The 17,727-nt window shown below is 40.9% G+C and overlaps 1 protein-coding gene across 1 annotated transcript; it reads left to right on the top strand.

The window, feature by feature from the left end:
- The first annotated feature begins 6 nt into the window (after nt 1–6).
- LOC121017371 (protein mono-ADP-ribosyltransferase PARP4-like) lies at nt 7–16,862 on the top strand. The gene is made up of 9 exons (XM_040455610.1): nt 7–425; nt 1,318–1,393; nt 2,127–2,243; nt 4,836–4,985; nt 5,516–5,653; nt 6,713–6,886; nt 10,593–10,753; nt 14,570–14,707; nt 16,718–16,862. Exons 1-9 carry the CDS (start codon nt 361–363, stop codon nt 16,839–16,841), a joined length of 1,143 nt encoding a protein of 380 aa, XP_040311544.1. The 5' UTR covers nt 7–360; the 3' UTR covers nt 16,842–16,862.
- Nucleotides 16,863–17,727: the final 865 nt, after the last annotated feature.

The following is a 17,727-nucleotide window of genomic DNA, read 5'->3' as shown; positions in this document are numbered from 1 at the left end:
AAGAAATGCATTTCATAACTATCCTCACCATAATCTTCAGAAGAGAAAAATGCTATTTGAAATTGTATATCTATCAATGAGTTTCACATAATACAGATTTTATTACAATTGTCCTCACATGCCTGTTAAAAGAGAATTATAATGTATTCTCACCATCTTTTGTCTTTAATCTTTTTGTCCCACCTACTCTGTCCTTAGATCACCAATTTCTATAGCTAATTTGAGGACATCTTTAAAAAAGATACTAGCATGGTAAATATTACCTATACTCAAGAATCTTAACAATTCCAGGGTTTATTGTTGATAATTTTAATAAATCTTTGAGTAGCAAACAAGTGTTTTATTTGTTTTCTCTTAGAAATGACAACAGATGATCTGAACCAGGACAACTCCACTGAGAAGGAAAACGTTGTGGAACTCACAGAGTAATCTACTTCTGATCATTAAGACTCTCCAGTTTTGCAAAGTATTTTGTAAACCTCAAACACAGTTTTAAAATACTATTAGTATCTCACGTTTCTTGTAGTATTTTTGTTTATCTTTCTTCTCTAATTCTAGGCTTTTATTTATTTAAGACTTTTGACTTCAACTAGTAGAGTGATAATTATTTCCATCTTAGTATTATACAAGATTGGACACGATAGTTGGATTGATTTGAAAAAAGAAAAGGTTTGGGCAGTCTGCTCACCCTGCTACCTTACAGAGAAGCCTTTAGAGTAGAGACAGTCCCTTACTCCTTACCTAATGTGTCAAAAACTGGAAATGACAGCCTTCTGCAAATGGACCATGTGCAGCTTCTTCCAGCATACCCCAAACTGTTGTGTCAGTTAAGGGTCACGTTCAGCCTCATTTTATTTGTTAACCGTAGTGTTAAAAGAGAGAGCAAATACCAAAGATAAAAGTACAGATTATGAGAAGTCTGACACTTCTATTTCAAAGGGCTGTTGACTGTAGTCCAGACAATCTCTGGTGTGAGCCTAAGTGATTGGTTTCTAAGGGTCAGAACCCAAGAGGATGCAGGATTGGTGCTCTCTCCAGTGCGCTGGCCTGCTTCTCTTATGCCCTGCCTCTGCTTCAGGACGCCCACCTTCTGATGCAGACGCTCAGTATTTGGCATGAGAACCCTAAAGTTACACGCAGGAGGAATCCAGCTCATTCCATAAGACTTTCTAACCATTTTCAGAATATCTAAGGAGGCATTAGGGACTTAAAATGTATTTTGTATGGAATTAGGAGACATCCAAGAAAAATTTTATGAAAAGGCTCCTTAGTTTAAAAGTCCATTGTAGTGTTTCATTTTTCTTATACAAATTTCAGGTCTTATACAGAGAATGCTGAAATTCCTCATTTTCCACAAGATTTCGAAGTTGCAAAATATAACACCTTGGAAAAAGTAAGAGCCTGATTTGTAGTTGAAAAAATACCCCCGAATGTCTTCTGATTACTTTTCCTGTTTGATAATTTTCTCATTGTTTTGGAAAATTGTGCATATCCTGAATAAATATTTAATAGATGAGTTGATTTTTAATAGTCAAAAAAATTTTATATTTAAAATGTAACATTTAACCTCTTAGTGTTTTTATTATAAAAGTAATACCTGCTCACAATAAAATATAAACAGTACAAAATATTGATGGGACTTTAAAAGTAAAGGACTTCTTCCGTGTTTATTAATGGCTTCTTGTATTTTAAGAGTAGATTTGACACTGTTTACATTATGTTGAATTTCCGTTACCACTCATTAAAAAGAAAAGGAGATAATTTTTTCTCCAATGTCGTGTAAATGAAAACCCTCGCATTCAAAATGATGCCCCATTTGTATTTTTTAGATATTTTAATGAAATGTAACGTGAAAACAACATTCCTTCTGTGATAGAGAAAATATAAAAAGTGGTATAGTTTAAACACATACAGATAGATCTGTAGTAAAAATACAGGCAGGAGATATACCAAAATATTAATAGTAATTATATCTGTAGTGTGCTTTCTGGTAATTTTTATTTTTTCTTCATACTTTGTGTATTTTCCGAATTGTATCTCGCGTGAACTTGTATTGGCTTTATAATCTACATTTTTAAATGGTGCGTGCGGCTTGTTATTTAATGGACACACGACCTATTTTCCAGGTTGGGGCGGAGGGTGGTAAGGCAGTGGCGGTGGTGGAACTGCAGTGCTCCCGGGAGGAGCCCGGGGACGCCGCCTTCCTGATATCCGCACACTTCCTCTCGGCCACCGGCGTCAAGGTATCGATCTTTATATTGATTCGTATGTGTTTATCCACCCTCGTTCATAACTAGTTTCCTTAACATTGGTCAAGGTACCGGCCAATCTGTTACCCTTTTTCTTTTTACCTGGTAAATGGTTTTGAAAAGTTGAGCCGTGTTCTCCGTTGCAATGTAGCAGGTGAAGGAAAGGGGTGAGAGCGGCACCTTGACTAGAGCCGCACGGGGTTCTTCAATGTCAATAGGGGAATATTCAGCGTGTGCAGGGCACGTGGGCTTCCTGCCCCTGTGTCGAAGCACTTAGGGGAACTTTCCTAACGCACACACTGCTAAAAACCACCCATTCACACACTTTAAGTACCTGCTGAGTACCAAGTGATCTACCAGAAGCCAAAGATAAAAATTACTTAGGGGCGCATGGGTGGCTCCGTCGGTGAGGAGTCTGACTTCAGCTCAGGTCATGATCTGGCAGTACACGAGTTCAAGCCCCGCCTCAGGCTCTGTGCTGACAGCTCCAACCCTGCAGCCTGCTTCCTTCTGTGTCTCCCTCTCTCTCTCTGCCCCTCCCCCTTTTGCATTCTCTCTCTCTCTCTCTCTCTCTCTCTCTCTCTCTTAAAAATAAATAAACATTAAAAAAATTTTTTTTTTAAATTACTTCAAACCCTGCCCCTCAGAGGTAGATCACCACCAGGGAAGATTCATGATTGTAACCCTCTGGGACAGAACTGATACTGAAATGTAAAGTATTGTAGGCTCACAAACAACCAGGAAGCCTTTGCAGACCCCGAGACCTTTGCATTAGGTCACTGTCAAGTCAAGGGCATGGTTCCCATCTGAAACTATTATGACACAAAAATAAATTCAGAACTAATACCTAAAGTTCAAAGCAAATGCTGCCACACCGTCAGGGTGTCTTCCGTTTAGACAGACTTACAGGCAGGAAGCACAGCACCCACAGGGCACACAGACCCTCTTCAGGGGGAGTGGTCCTCGCAGCATGTTACTCAGGCTCTGGATGCTTCTGGCTTTGCCCCCGCTGGAGGTGCCAGCTGTGGTGCCAGGAGGGAGACTCACATCAGGAGGAGGCACGATCTACCTGACGTAGAAAGTCACCCACAGTAGCCCATACCTGTTGTAACATAGGCCTAGGTTGGAGATGTCTTGAAGGGAGATGCCCATCGCTTGCATCACTGCCCTCAGGGAAGCCCAAGGCTCAGGTTTCCCACCCACCATTTAAGTTTCATTCATTGAACTCCTGGTCCTGATGCAATTTATTAATGAGAGGTCACTATTACCTAAGCAATTTTGCCTAATATTACAGCGTCCCACCCTTACCAGCTTTCCACAGGAACAAATATAAAAAGTTAATCCAAGTCAAATGTGTCCAAGGAGGAGAAGGGGTTTTCTTAACTTTTTACCCAAAGACATGTGCTCTACTTTGTGGAGGATTTAGTTGTGTGGGTAAAAAGTAAGGAAACATCAAGTTGAAAACCATGACAGAGTGTGTTGTCACTGGTTTTCTTTACTGAAAACTATAAGGCTGCATCAGCCACTGTGTCCCCTCCTGCTTACTATCTCGAGAGCCCTTCCTGAGTGCCTTAGCAGGCGTGAGTCTGAGAACACAAGTAGAGTGCTCCTCCGGTGAGTGTGTTCACTTTGATAGAAATTATCCTCACCAACTGTGAAAGAGCTGTCCTGCAGAAGAGGCTTTTCTAGTTTGCCCCTCTCATAAAAAGCCAATTTGATGGAAACCTTCCAAAATTGTGTTAAACTCTGCCTTCTCAAATGGAGTGACTTGAACATGGTATGCTCTTTTCTCTAAGTTTCAGAGGTGTCCTGTGGCCAGCAGTGCGGGAGGGCAGTTGAGCAGTGTCATGAGTAGCCTGGCTTCTTCCTGGGGCGGCACACTCCAGAGCCAGAGGCTTGGCTGACACCCAAACCGACACCCATGGGCAAGACCTCCCCTGTTCTCTGAGGTTAATGACTTTGGGATAACTGCTCACTACAGGAGCACAGATTTCCAGGAAAAGCAGAAGAATGCCACATCCATGGGCAGGTTGGAATGAGGGAGACAGTTTGCGTCTATCCACAGGATGCCTTGTTCCACTCCCTCAACATTATTTGCGTGACCTGAGAGCTTTCTGCCTTTCTCCTTGCTGTGGTAGTATCATTTCATTTTGACGGTGTGCTTGTCCCTAACAGTACCTCATTTCTGAGCTATTTTTCTTTTGCTCCCTTCCCCTGATTTATTTTTCCCATTTCCAAAAAGCTTGAAAGCCAGATTTCAAAGCTAATTAGAATAGTATGTAAATTAAGAATGTGTAGTCTCTGAACAGACGTTTGAGTGACTCTCCAGTGAATCAAATGTGCCTCTTCTGCATGTTGGGCCTGCTCAAGCTTTTCTCCCTTTCAGGTTTTAGGCTGTTTTGTGAAGGATTGAAGATTTAAGTAATTCTTTGAAAATAGTTAATAAACTTTTTCATGGCAGGGATCCAATGCCTATTTACATTGCTTTCCCCTGTGGTACATAGGAGGCCTTCGGTAAAGACCCGTATGTGAATAAGTTAGTACATCCTCGCATCCTGACATTTTGCTCCACGCTATGATTCACAGACTAGAAGACACTTCTCTGTAAAGAAAACCTCTGCAGATGCAAGTGAGCACTATGAAAATTACATTGAACAACTGAAGAAACAAGGATTTCTGCTAAGGGAATATTTTACACCCGAAGCAACCCAGTTGGCATCTGAAAAACTGCAGGCGGTAAGACTGACTCATGTGTTTAGTTTTTGTGACTGACTGAGTATGTTGAATAGAAGTGTTTTCTTTGTGACAAATAAAAACTTGGCAGGAGGGAAGAGTGGGAGTTAAGAACAGGAAAGGTAAACTCACAAAAATGCACGGCAGGGCAGCCGGTGGGGAGTGAGTTCCAGGATAAGCCATGAAACTTCCTGCTTGCTTCAGCAACAAACCCTCATGGCTTTCAAAAAATTTGATTACAACCTGGGCCAGGACTCAGGGGTCCTTAACCCTTCATGCTGCTTAACCTTTGATGCCACTGGCAGGCCTCGAGCTGATAAAGTGAAGGAAGAGTCAAAAGGAAACATAGAGTGGGAGTAAAAGAGAGAAGGGAAATGAGGAGAGTGTGGGGAGGAAGTGGAAGCTCAAAGTTATCAGTCACTTGACTGCCTGTGACTCTTTGCCTGGCTGAAATTAATGATTTCTTCTCTCTTGGTTTTAGATCAGTCCACTTACGAAACTTCTTGTTGGTTTTTCAAATGTTGTCGTTGCAGTTGCTTTTGGAGGAGGTAATGAATTCAAGCACTCTGAGCAAAGAGGTGAGCGATTTGGTGGAGATGGTCTGGGCGGAAGCTCTCGGCCACCTGGAGCACACACTTCTCCAGCCTGCGAACAGGATTAGTCTCAATGACGTGAGTCACGTGCATCCTCCAAGCAAACCTCTATCGTGACAGACCCACTTTCTGGCTCACTAGCTTGAATGATAGCACGTGTGTTTGCGCACCGGCCTGGTTGTTCTGGATGCGTCCCTGACATGCTTTTTCGTACCTTGGAGAAAGGGAATGTGGAGAGTGCTGAGAGGAAAACAAGCTTCCGGGAAAACTAGATGTTCCTGTCTCTCAAATGTCAGACCCAAGAACTGCTCCAAGCAGGCTTTTCGGTGCCAGCTCTGTAGGAGGCCCGCTCTCCTAGGTCCCGAGGTTTGTGGCAGGCCTGAGGGACAGGGATGCTGTTGGTCCTCAGTCGGATGCTCAGACCCTATTCTGCTTCCGTCACTGCTTCACAGTCTTGGAACTTGTGACTATTGTAGAGAAAGACAGCATGCTTCCAGAAGGTACTCTTCTTAATTTTACATGATTGAAGGAGCAAGTGAAGACAGTATTCCCAGTGGTACATTTGCGTTGTCGTAGTAAAATAGTACAGTCTTCTTCTGTGGAACTGAACTAATTTATTTCAGGGAGAAAAAGGTTTCCTGGCACAAGGCTCAAAATGCACTTGTGTAATTAGAAATACATTCTGCTGAATTTTGTTCTCACTCTGATTCTTTCTAAATTTCTAAAGTTCTTTCTAAAATCTTTCTAAATTTCTTGTGTGAAAAGCACATCTCCTATGGTTGTGTTAGAATTCCTCTGTCTGTGAATATAGACATAGCTGTGGATGCAGTTGTAGCTATAGATACAGATGTAGATGCGGGTATAGATATGGATACACAGATACAGATATTTAAGGCTCTGGTTCTCTCCTTTAGTTAAGCTGAGCCCATTTTTGGAAACCTTCTCATGGCATCATTGTCACAGCTGAGATACAGCTCCCATAAACGTGGCATTTGTTTTATGGCTGGTGTCCAGTAGAAAACTGATAGTTATGACATATCTAACAACTATTTTAGGTATTTTTATGCATGTTCCTTCACTTTCTCTTTGATTGTAAAGATTCAGTTTTAATAAGAGTATATTGTTGTCCACTTAAAGGTGAGCAAGGCGGAGGGAGTTCTCCTTCTAGTAAAGGCAGCCCTGAAAAATGGAGAAACAGAAGAACAATTGCAAAATATGATGACCGACTTCTACAGATTAATACCTCACAGAGGCACAGCAACTGAAGAAGTGAACCTGAGACTATTAGCTAAGAAAGAGGACCTCTGCCAGGTAAATCTCTGAAATACAGAATTCAATTAAAAATATGTTGGGGAAGAATCTTTTCAAATCTGATTAATAAGATAGCACTGAATCACAAAAGTTGGCTCAAAAATAAATGCTGAGCCATTTTAGAATGCTTTGGATCCTCATGGAAGTTATCTGAACCATGTTCCCAAACACGAATGTGTTGGAATACTAGTACAAAGGCAGATAGGTTTCGAATTGCTGCACGGTAAAGTAATTTTCTACATTAGGATGATGCCGGCCGGCCAGGTCTGAGGACCCAGAGAGGCTTCCTGGCTGCTCACAGGATAGAAATCAGCGGGATTGATGGGGTGCCTGGATGGCTCAGTCAGTTAAGCGTCCAACTTCGGCTCAGGTCATGAACTCGCTGTTCATGGATTCGAGCCCTGCATCAGGTTCTGTGCTGGCAGCTCAGAGCCTGGAGCCTGCTTCTGATTCTGTCTCCCCCTCTCTCTGCCCTTCCCCCACTTATCTCCATGTCTCTCTCTCTCTCTCAAAGATAAACATTTTAAAAAATTAAAAAAGAAAGAAACTGCAGGATAGAAATCAAAGGTGGGCCAGCGGGAGGTGAAAGCAGAGGTTACTGAAGGGAGAGAGAGTGCAGGTACAGGCAGTGTCTGGGAGAGGGAATCTTATCTTTGCCTGAGGTCTGGGGTTTCTGGGGAAGGTCGTGGTCTGGTGTACATGTGCTCTCAGGCATGCAGGAACTGCTCAAAACAAAGTGAGGGCTTAGGTGATGTTCCTTGGAGCCAGGAGGGTTGTGTGAGATATGTAACTCTGGTGATCTGGAATGCGCATATACTGGCTTCTCGGGTCTTCTCACCTGGTCCTTCCTTAGGTATTATCTCTTCTACAGAAATCCTTAACTGCTGGTCCCCTACAAGGAGGACATGCACTATTTGCATTCTGACCTGTGTGTAAAGTGGGGGTCCTAACAAGAATAGAAGCAGGAAAAGGAGTACAAAGCAGATTTTTATGGAGTCCTTCAGTTTCCCTATCTCAAGGAGATGAGTTGGGATTGTGTTTGTAAAAGAAACAGAAAGCTGTAATTGCCTTGAACAATGAGGATACTTACCCCCCTGTATAACAGGAAGCCAGCTGTAGGGTGACTGCTGGTCCAGTCGCTCAAAGGTAGCATTATCATCAGGGGCCAGCTTCTTCCCATCTCTGTGCTCCCTTCTCCACCTGGCTCCCCTTACATCACCTTACAGCTACAGTGCTTCCTAGCATCCCATCCAGAGTATTTCTTTTCTTGTCTCTTAGAGGAGGCTCCCCCTACCCCCTTCAATCCAAAATAAGTGAAGAACCAACAGATGAGATGAACCAGTCCGCAGGATGAGAAAGGAGTCTTCCAAATTTAAAGTTTCATGATTTGCCTAACCAGAAGAAAGAACCTCAGTGGCTGGTTTTCGTATTGAGCAGGTGTCTGGGATGCCCATCCAAATGCTTTTTCATTTAACTTTTATATATTTTCAGTAGGTGATGCATCTGCATTATTCAAAAGTCAAAATTATATATTTTTTAAAGTTTATTTATTTTGAGAGAGAGAGAGAGAGAGAGAGACAGCAGAGGAGGGACAGAGAGAGAGGGAGACAGAATCCCAAGAAGGCTCAGCGATGTCAGCCCAGAGCCTGATGCCAGGCTCGTGACCTGAGCCAAAATCAAGAGTCAGATGCTTAACCGACTGAGACCCCCAGGTGCCCGGTCAAAATTATATTTACAAGGAATACTCAGAGTAGTCTCTGTTCTACCCTGTCCCCTCCACCCATTGCAACTCCCCAACTCGATAGATAACCATTTTTACTAATTCGTTTGTCTTTGCAGTTTCTTTATGCACAAAACTGTAAATATTCACATATATACTTATTCCTCTTCTCCTTTTTTTAAATAAAAAGTCATATGCCATCTTTGCTGCTCTGCACCCGCTTTTCCCACTTAACATATCCGGTACATAGAGAGCATCTTCACTCCCCACATTGTGGATTGTTTCCGGACTTTGCTACTACAAACAGTGCCACAGTGAATACATTTTTGTATTTGTCATTTCGTACCTTCAGAGGAGTGTCCCTGAGACATGTCCCAGGACTAGAAGTGCTAGCTTACAGGATGAATGCATCTGTAATTGTGATAGATTTTGTCCGATTCCCTCATAAAGGTCCTACTGTTTGCCCACCCATCATCAGTGAATGAGAGTTTCTATTTCCTGTAGTTTTACCACAAGTGTATTTGTCAAACTTTTATAGACTTTACCAATTTCGTGGACGAGAAATGACCTCTCAGTTCCAGGATTTGTATTTAGGGGACATTTGTGTGTCTTTTTCTGTGAACTGCCAATTCATGTCCTTTGCCTCTTTTTTCTTTTGGATCTTGATATTTTTCCATGATTTTTAGGACATCTTAAGAAGTTAGGGAACTTAGTCTGGGACATGAGTTACAAATATTTGCTACAGTTTATTTGTTTCGTTTTGTTTTGTTCTTTACTTTGCTTATGGTGAATTGGGGTGATGGTTGACGTGTTCTATTTCACCATACAGAAATTTTTTTTTTTAATTTTTTTTTTCAACGTTTATTTTTATTTTGGGGACAGAGAGAGACAGAGCATGAATGGGCGAGGGGCAGAGAGAGAGGGAGACACAGAATCGGAAACAGGCTCCAGGCTCTGAGCCATCAGCCCAGAGCCCAACGCGGGGCTCGAACTCACGGACCGTGAGATCGTGACCTGGTTGAAGTCGGACGCTTAACCGACTGCGCCACCCAGGCGCCCCATAAATTTTTTACTTTTATATAGAAAAATTCATCAGTCTCTTCTTTTCTGGCTGGTGTATTTGAATTGAAATTAGCCCCTCGCCACGCCAAGGTCATAAGGATGCATGGCAAGTAGAGTGAATAGGGCTCCCCTGTCAATGTCTCCTTAGCCTCAAAGATGGTGAAAGCAATACATTCCTGTATGAACGTAATTCAGATTATCCAGGAGCTGTGTTCCCTCCTCCAAGCTCCATGACCTATGAGTATACTAAGTATACCAGGGTTCCCTTTCAGGGAAGACACCTGTTTCTTCATCATTTTTGTGTCTTTCAAATCTAATACCAGCCTGGCATAGAGAACATGTTTAATGAATTTTTTGGTAACAGAATTGGACTTGAGTCCTGATGATCTGAGTTCCTATTTAGTCACTATCCCCTCTGTGGTGTGGAGTCATGAGCAATTGATTCAGCTTCTCAGAGCCTCATTGTCCCCATCTATACAGTGAGGATAATAAGATCTAATAAGACCAGTGTAACAGTGTGGATTAAAGGAACAGTGTAGCTGAAAACACTTTATCAACAATGAGGTGCTGTCCTAATGTACACTATTATTATTATTGTATATTATGCTATCACTGAGGGCACAATACATACTAAAGGTATTACCTTTAATGTGCCACTTACATATTGATCAAAATATTGATCAAAAGCTTTGGGAGGGGCACCTGGCTGGCTCAGTTGGTGGACCATGTGACTCTTGATCTCTCTGGGTTTTGAGTTCAAGCCCCACATTGGGTGCAGACATTACTTAAAAGTAAAACCTTTGGAAGAAAAAAAGCTTTGGGGAAATAAAATCTTATTTTTCCAATGTTTTTGAGAAAGTGTAATGTGCTATAAATATTTTGATATGTAGTGATTCTAACGTCTTACATCATTTCCATCTACAGCTAATAAGAGACATGGTTAATGTCTGTGAAACTAATCTGTCCAGACCCAACCCGCCTTCTCTTGCCAAATACCGAGCTTTGAGATGCAAAATTGAGCATGTTGAACAGAACACTGAAGAATTTTTCAGAGTTAGAAAAGAGGTTTTACAGAATAATCACAGGTATGCATAAAGGAAATGTCTTAGGATCTGTTATTATGTAATACTATTTCAGATTCTGTTAAAAAGCTACTGTCCAGGGGTGCCGAGGTGGCCCAGACGCTTGATTTTTGCTTAGGTCATGATCTCATGGCTCCTGAGTTCAAGCCCCCTGCAGTTGGGCTCCACACTGAGAGGGCGGAGCCTGCTTAAGAGTCTCTCTTTCTCCCTCTCCCCACCCCCCACATGCATGCGGGCATGCTCTCTCTCAAAAAAAAAAAAAAAAAAAAAAAAAAAGCTACTCTCCACAATAACCGGTATGATTTAATCCTCTATAACAAGGTAACTATATTGTGATGACAAATTTCTTTCTTCAGTGTTTATAATATACCTTGGGACAGTATTCTATGCTTGAAAACTCTCCCCATTCACTCTGAGTTCAAGCTTACCTAATCTTGCTGAGAATTAAATTTAAAAATTTTAAACCACAAGGCTTTTTTTGTATTTTGAAGGGTGTTATGTAGGAAAACCCATTTAAATTAAGATTTCAAAATGCAGCTGTGTGCATGGTAGCTTCCAAGACGCCCACTCGATGGCATGAAAACACTCAGTTGAAAATCTGGAAAACATGGCCAGAGATATGGCACCCCTAACCATCAGTCACATCCGTTATCTGTTTCCTCACTGAGGGTGAGACTCCCTGTTTCTTGTGCTCACGTGTGTTTGAAAGCCAGGACAGCAGCAGGAGCAACAGGAGGCCAGATCAGCCTCTCAGACCAGCCTTCACTGGGTGTTAGTTGCCTCTGAGAGCCTGGACCCAGTTTCAAGGTTCAGAAACCAATTTGATGGATTATTCTTAAGGGTGGGACTGACTTCCATTGGATTGGTCACTCAGCCCACTAATGTAACTTCCCAGCACTCCTCTGCCCGAAGTCTTTCTTCTGGGTGTTTCTGGCATCTCAGCTCTCATTAGGTACAATGGGCCAGGTTAGCCTTAATCAGCCTCACACACTGCTTGGAGCCAAACCACGGGGGCCATTTGTTACGTTTTTAGGAATTTTGTGAGCTGAATACCATTAGTAACTTGACATCGGCTGTGGTGGGAGGATTTATACCATAGAAACCAGCAAATGCCACAAATCGGGGTCCTGTGTGGGTTTTGCTATTGCTTTGAGAGCTGGTTTTCCGGCAGCTAGCTAGAAGCACCCCCCTTATGGACTAATTCAGACCTGTCTAAAACGGTGTTCTGCCTTCCTTGATCAGTTGCCCTCAAATGCCATTACTAGCGTTACTTCACACCCACCAAAATGGCTGTATTTTTTTTTTTTTTTGAGAAAATGAAAATATGGGTAATTATAGTGTTAGTGAGGATGCGGGGAAATTGGAACTCCCATAAAATGGTGCAGCCGCTGTTTGGCGGTTCCTCAACAAATTCAGCACAGAATTACTGTCTGCCCCAGCGATTCCAGTCCTCGTTAGATACCCCAAAGAAGTGGAAACAAGTACTCAAACAGATACGGATACATGAATGTTCATAGCAGCGCTATTCACAATAGCCCAACGGTGGAAACAACCCAAATGTCCATCAGTGGTTGAATGGATTAGCAAAACGTGATATGTACACATAATGGAATGTTAATCACCAAAAATGAGTGAGGTACTAATACATGTTACAAGATGGGTGAGTCTCAAAAGCATTATGCTAAGTGAAAGAAGCCAGATATGAAAGACCACATATTGTATGATTTCATGTATGTGCAATATCTGGAAGAGACAAATCGAATCCATGGAGACAGAAAGCAGATTGCCAGGCTCCAGGAGAGGGAAGAATGGGCACCGACTGCTAAATGGGCATGGGCTGTTCTTCTGGAGTGCTGAAATGTTTAAGTAGAAGCGGTGGCTGCACATTTTAATATGCTAATTATTACGGAACGGTATACTTCAAAAGGGTTAGTTTTGTGTTATGTGACTTTTACATCAGTTAAAAAAATCCTTTCCTTTAGATCTTTTCCAGATTTTGCTTTTATATATAATCAAATTACTTTTACTTCTTTTGATTTGACTTTTGACCCACCCCTAGATATCTGCTAGGATCTAATACTAAGTTAGAAACTACTAACAATGAAGGCAGAATCAGGAGGGGAGTAACTGACTTTCTCCAGGGAGTCAAAGAGAAGGAAGAGCCATGTCTTCAAGCCCTGGGGAGGGGGGTGCAGTTCAGTCATCTAATGTAACTCAAGCCCTTAGAGATCTCACCTCGCACCCTAGTAATGTCATACAACAAAAGTGGACCTCTCTGTGTGGAGAGATTCTGCTGCTGTTAAGAAGCACAAGCACATGGGGCGCCTGGGTGGCGCAGTCGGTTAAGCGTCCAACTTCAGCCAGGTCACGATCTCGCGGTCCGTGAGTTCGAGCCCCGCATCGGGCTCTGGGCTGATGGCTCAGAGCCTGGAGCCTGTTTCTGATTCTGTGTCCCCCTCTCTCTCTGCCCCTCCCCCGTTCATGCTCTGTCTCTCTCTGTCCCAAAAATAAATAAACGTTGAAAAAAAATTTTTTAAGAAGCACAAGCAGAAGAAGAAGGAAAAGAATAAGCAGAAGCAGGAGAAGGAGAAGATTTTCTCCATTTCATTTCACTAATGATGATTTTTTCATATTCATTTTTTCTAGTTACAAAATTCATGTTCTTTGCTGAAAGTTTAGACAATGTGTGAAAACATGAAGAAAATTAAAGATCACCCAAAATCTCACCACCCAGAGATAACCCAGAGATAACATGACCACTGTTAACATTTTGGTGTAGAATAAATATATCCCAAATTGAATTATTGATTCTTCTCGTCACCTAGTGGTGTGTTGGTAAGCCAGCTCTCTGAAATAAAAGTCCTGACTTGTAACAACTGCTGATTTCTGTGGTATAAAAATGCTCCCACCATAGCTAATCTCAGGCTACCAATGTGACACCAAGAAACATGGAGTTGGGAAGACATACTGGATGGACTCTCCTACCCCCTCCACCCCACAACTCCGTCCCTCCGTAGTCCCCCAGTCTTTCCCCATGCCTCCCCATCTAGTCACCCACCCAGAGCCATTGTCAAGTGTCCCTCATCCCCAGATCTCCATTCCTGTCACTTCTGCCTCCAAAATGTCTGTAATCCATTGGCTTCTTTCGTTCACACTGCTGCCACCTTCAGTCCAGACACCGTTGTCTCATCTCCTTCCTGACGTTCTTCCCACTCCTGCCTCATCCAATTAATTTTCCCATAACAACCAGTTAAGTCTTAGAATACACACTGTATTATGCCATGTTGCAGTAAATGTCACCTTCAGGGATAGGCCTTTCTTGACTATCCCGTCTCTGAACCTGGTAGAGTAGAACTTAAAATCAGTTATTTGTTAACTTTTCATTTTTGTCTCGCCATTAGGATGTAAGCCCCGTGAAGCCAGAGACCATGCTATCTCACTTCTAGTGCCTGGCAGAACACTCAGCACAGAGTGTATTTGTGAAGGATTGAGTGCAATGAATTCAAGCTATTTATTCTATATGTTATATATTTGAAAAACTTTGGGATCATACCATGCATAAAGTTTTGTAACCTATTTTTAAAATTCATTTTACAACAAGTCTTACTTCATATACTTATTTATTTTTTAAGAGTGTGATTTTTTTTAATGGCTACATAGTATTTGCAAGAAATTTTATGTTGTGACTCACAGAATCCATTCCATAATAATGGACGTTTGGGCTGTTTTGGGTTTTCTCCTGCTAATAATGATTTTTTATTTTACTTTCGATTGTACAAAATCTTGATTGTCTCAAGATTTTTCTTCTGCTTTTTACAGTACAGGTCCAGTAGACATCTTGCAGATATTTAGAGTTGGCAGAGTGAATGAAGCCACAGAGTTTTTGAGCCAGCTTGGCAATGTGAAGTCCTTACTGCATGGATCTCCCGTACAAAGCTTTGTAGGGATCCTGTCCCGGTAAGAGGACACCATCTTTATTTTCCAAATGTTTCAGCCTCACGAACATGAAGTGTTTTACCCTTTTTCCTACTTTTTTTATACCCTACCTGGGTTTCTTCAGTTAAAACCAGCTTATTGCATTCCAGAGAAAACTGAGCCCTTTAAATTATAATTAAATATAATTTATTTATTATTATATGTATTTTAAAGTGTAGTACATGGGTATGAATTGCTTCTTGAAGACAGTATCATATGAAGAAAGGAGATTCTCTATTTCATGGCTCTTCTGTGTGTCTAATTTGGGAATGTCCAATACTTAAAGAGAAGGGTCTAGAAATTAGAGTACCTAGATGCTATGAGTTATCTATTCAAAACGTAACTCTAATTTCTGTTTGCTTTGAATAATCACTTAATATTAGAGCCAAACTGCACTCACAGAGAGCAGGGGAGAATATGATTACATCTGGGTCCTTAACTAAATACCTAAGAGGAAACATAAAAGGAAATATACAGGATACATCTAGAAAAAACGTTCAACTGCTGTTGAAGGACCCAAAAGACACTTACATTAATCGGAAGGATGCCAAGTTTCCTTAAATTAACCTATAAATTTAGAGCTATCACAATAAAAGTGCTAACAGGATGCTTTTTTAAGAAATAAAAAGCTGATTATACTGCACATATTTTTTTAAATTTGACTTTGCCAGAGTAATTTTGAAAAAGAAGATTAATGAGGAAGAATTAACCAGACACTAAAAACATGTTATAAAACTGTGTTAATTAAAACAGTGAGGTGTGCCCAAAAAGATGATTCTACAGAATAAAGAATCCAAAAGTAAATGCAAAAACATAGAGGGTTTAGTACATGATAAAAGTAGCTTTTATTTCTGTGGAAGAAAGATAATTTCTCCAATACTATGTACTGGGACAGATTAGTACCTGGAAAAATACAAAGTTGGATCCTTACCTCATTCCTCACACGTAGATAAACTCCACATGGAACAAAGATTGAAAAATGAAAATATAAAGGTACTAATTGAAAAATAGGACAGCTTTTTTAATAACCTTTAAGTAGGACTAAAACCCAAAAACCACTTTACAAAGGTAATTACATTTCATAACACAAAATTCAAACTGGAGATGTTCATGTAATAAACGCAGAAGTCTCCCTTTACCCACCTTCTCAGAAACAACAGGGTTTAACTTTGATTGCAGAGAGTTCTTAGCAATGCTAGAAGGCCTGCAGGATATGTGTAAGTTCTTGAGCCAGGGAGAAACGCAGTCAGCATTGGGCCTAAACATGGTTCTGCTGAGCGCTCGACCTTGGCAGGTTGGAGTCAGAGCCCTGACCCAAGGCAGGAAGAATGGCCAGCACCTCCAGGCTGGTCAAGACAGGGATGAGAAACTGACCATAGATTGGTACATGTGAATAGCACCTAGAAATCCTTCTGTGAGATTACTTTGAAATACATTTTTCTTTTCATTTCATGCTCTTTATTTATTTGTCTTTTTAATTGGTGTCTTTTTTCCAGCTTTATTAAGGTGTGATTGACAAATGATAATTGTATATATTTAGGTTGTACAAGGGGATTTTTTTAAATGCATAACATGATGATTTCATGTACATGTATATTGTGAAATGATTATCACAATCAAGTTAACACATCCATCACTTCATATAGTTATCTTTTTTTCTTGTGGTGAGAACATAAGGTCTACTCTTAGCAAAGATAATTTATTTTTATTCTTTATCTTAGAACTGAAAGTTTATACTCTTTAGCCAACAACTCCCCTTTTTCCCCAACCCCCACCTCCTAGAAACCACCACTCTGCACTCTGATTCTGAGTTCGACTTTTCTAGATTCCACATATACGTGAGGTTATGCAGTATTTATCTTTCTGTGTCTGGCTTATTTCACTTAGCATAATGTCCTCCTTGAATAGCACCTGTCTTTGCTAGAATTATGACCCTATAATTAAAAATACCCTTTCTTTTAGTAAATCATTTTAATGTCCTTTTCTTTTTAGTGGGTTGCTTTTACCCAAAGTAGTTGAAGATCGTGGCACAAAGAGAACAGACACTGGAAATCTTGGGAGTGGGATATATTTCAGCGATTCACTCAGGTTAGTATATTACATATACTATACATGATGTCTTAACCATGTTACTCACACCCATCACCAAGGATTTATACCCAAGTAGTTGCTATGTGGTTTCCTCCATCTTGCCTTTGTAAGGGATTTCTCATCCAAGAAACATATCGGTGAAAGCAACCAGTTTTCTCAGTATACCATAGAAATATGTATTTTGTGGTGGATATTTGGGAAAATTTTATTTTAAATCACCTTGATTTTACTATCCTGAGAGTCTTTACATATATTTACCCGCTTAATCCTTACAACAACCCTCTTAGGTCAGTTCTATTATTATCCCATATCACAGATGAGAACACTGAGGGACAGTGAGGGTATCTTGCCCAAGATCACATAGCATTTTGTCTTTCTCCAGGACCAGTGATCTTAACTTCTATAGCACATGACCTCTCATGTGCTTATACACATTATATACACAACTTATCATTTACACAACTTAAGTTGTGTCCTATCTATTGTAAATGAACTCTATGTGTATAGAATAATATTTCATCTTCAATATCCTTGTTAATATTTAAATCTGTCCCCACAATAGCCACAGGGTATTAAACACCTGCCCTGTGCAAGGCACCGGACTAAGTCCTTCACGTACATTGTCTATAAACCTCACAGGTTGTATTGTGACATCATTTCGTGACAAGGAAACAGATTGATGGAGGTTAAGTAACTTGCATAAAGTCACAGAGCTAGTTAAATGATGGAGCCTGGGTTCAGGCCGGGCCAGGATAATTAATTATCCAGGATATTTCAGGAATTCCTATGAAAATCCGTAAGAAAAAAATAACTCAAAAAGCAAATGGACAAAAGACATGAGTAGGAACCTAATAGAAGAGGAAACACATGGACGGTGTCATTTGAAAAGGTTACTAATCAATAATATGCAA

The sequence above is a fragment of the Herpailurus yagouaroundi genome, unplaced genomic scaffold (genome assembly GCF_014898765.1).
Source record: "Herpailurus yagouaroundi ecotype Mexico unplaced genomic scaffold, PumYag 60, whole genome shotgun sequence".
NCBI classification, from domain to species: Eukaryota; Metazoa; Chordata; class Mammalia; order Carnivora; family Felidae; genus Herpailurus; species Herpailurus yagouaroundi.
This window is presented reverse-complemented; position numbering and strand designations above follow the sequence as displayed.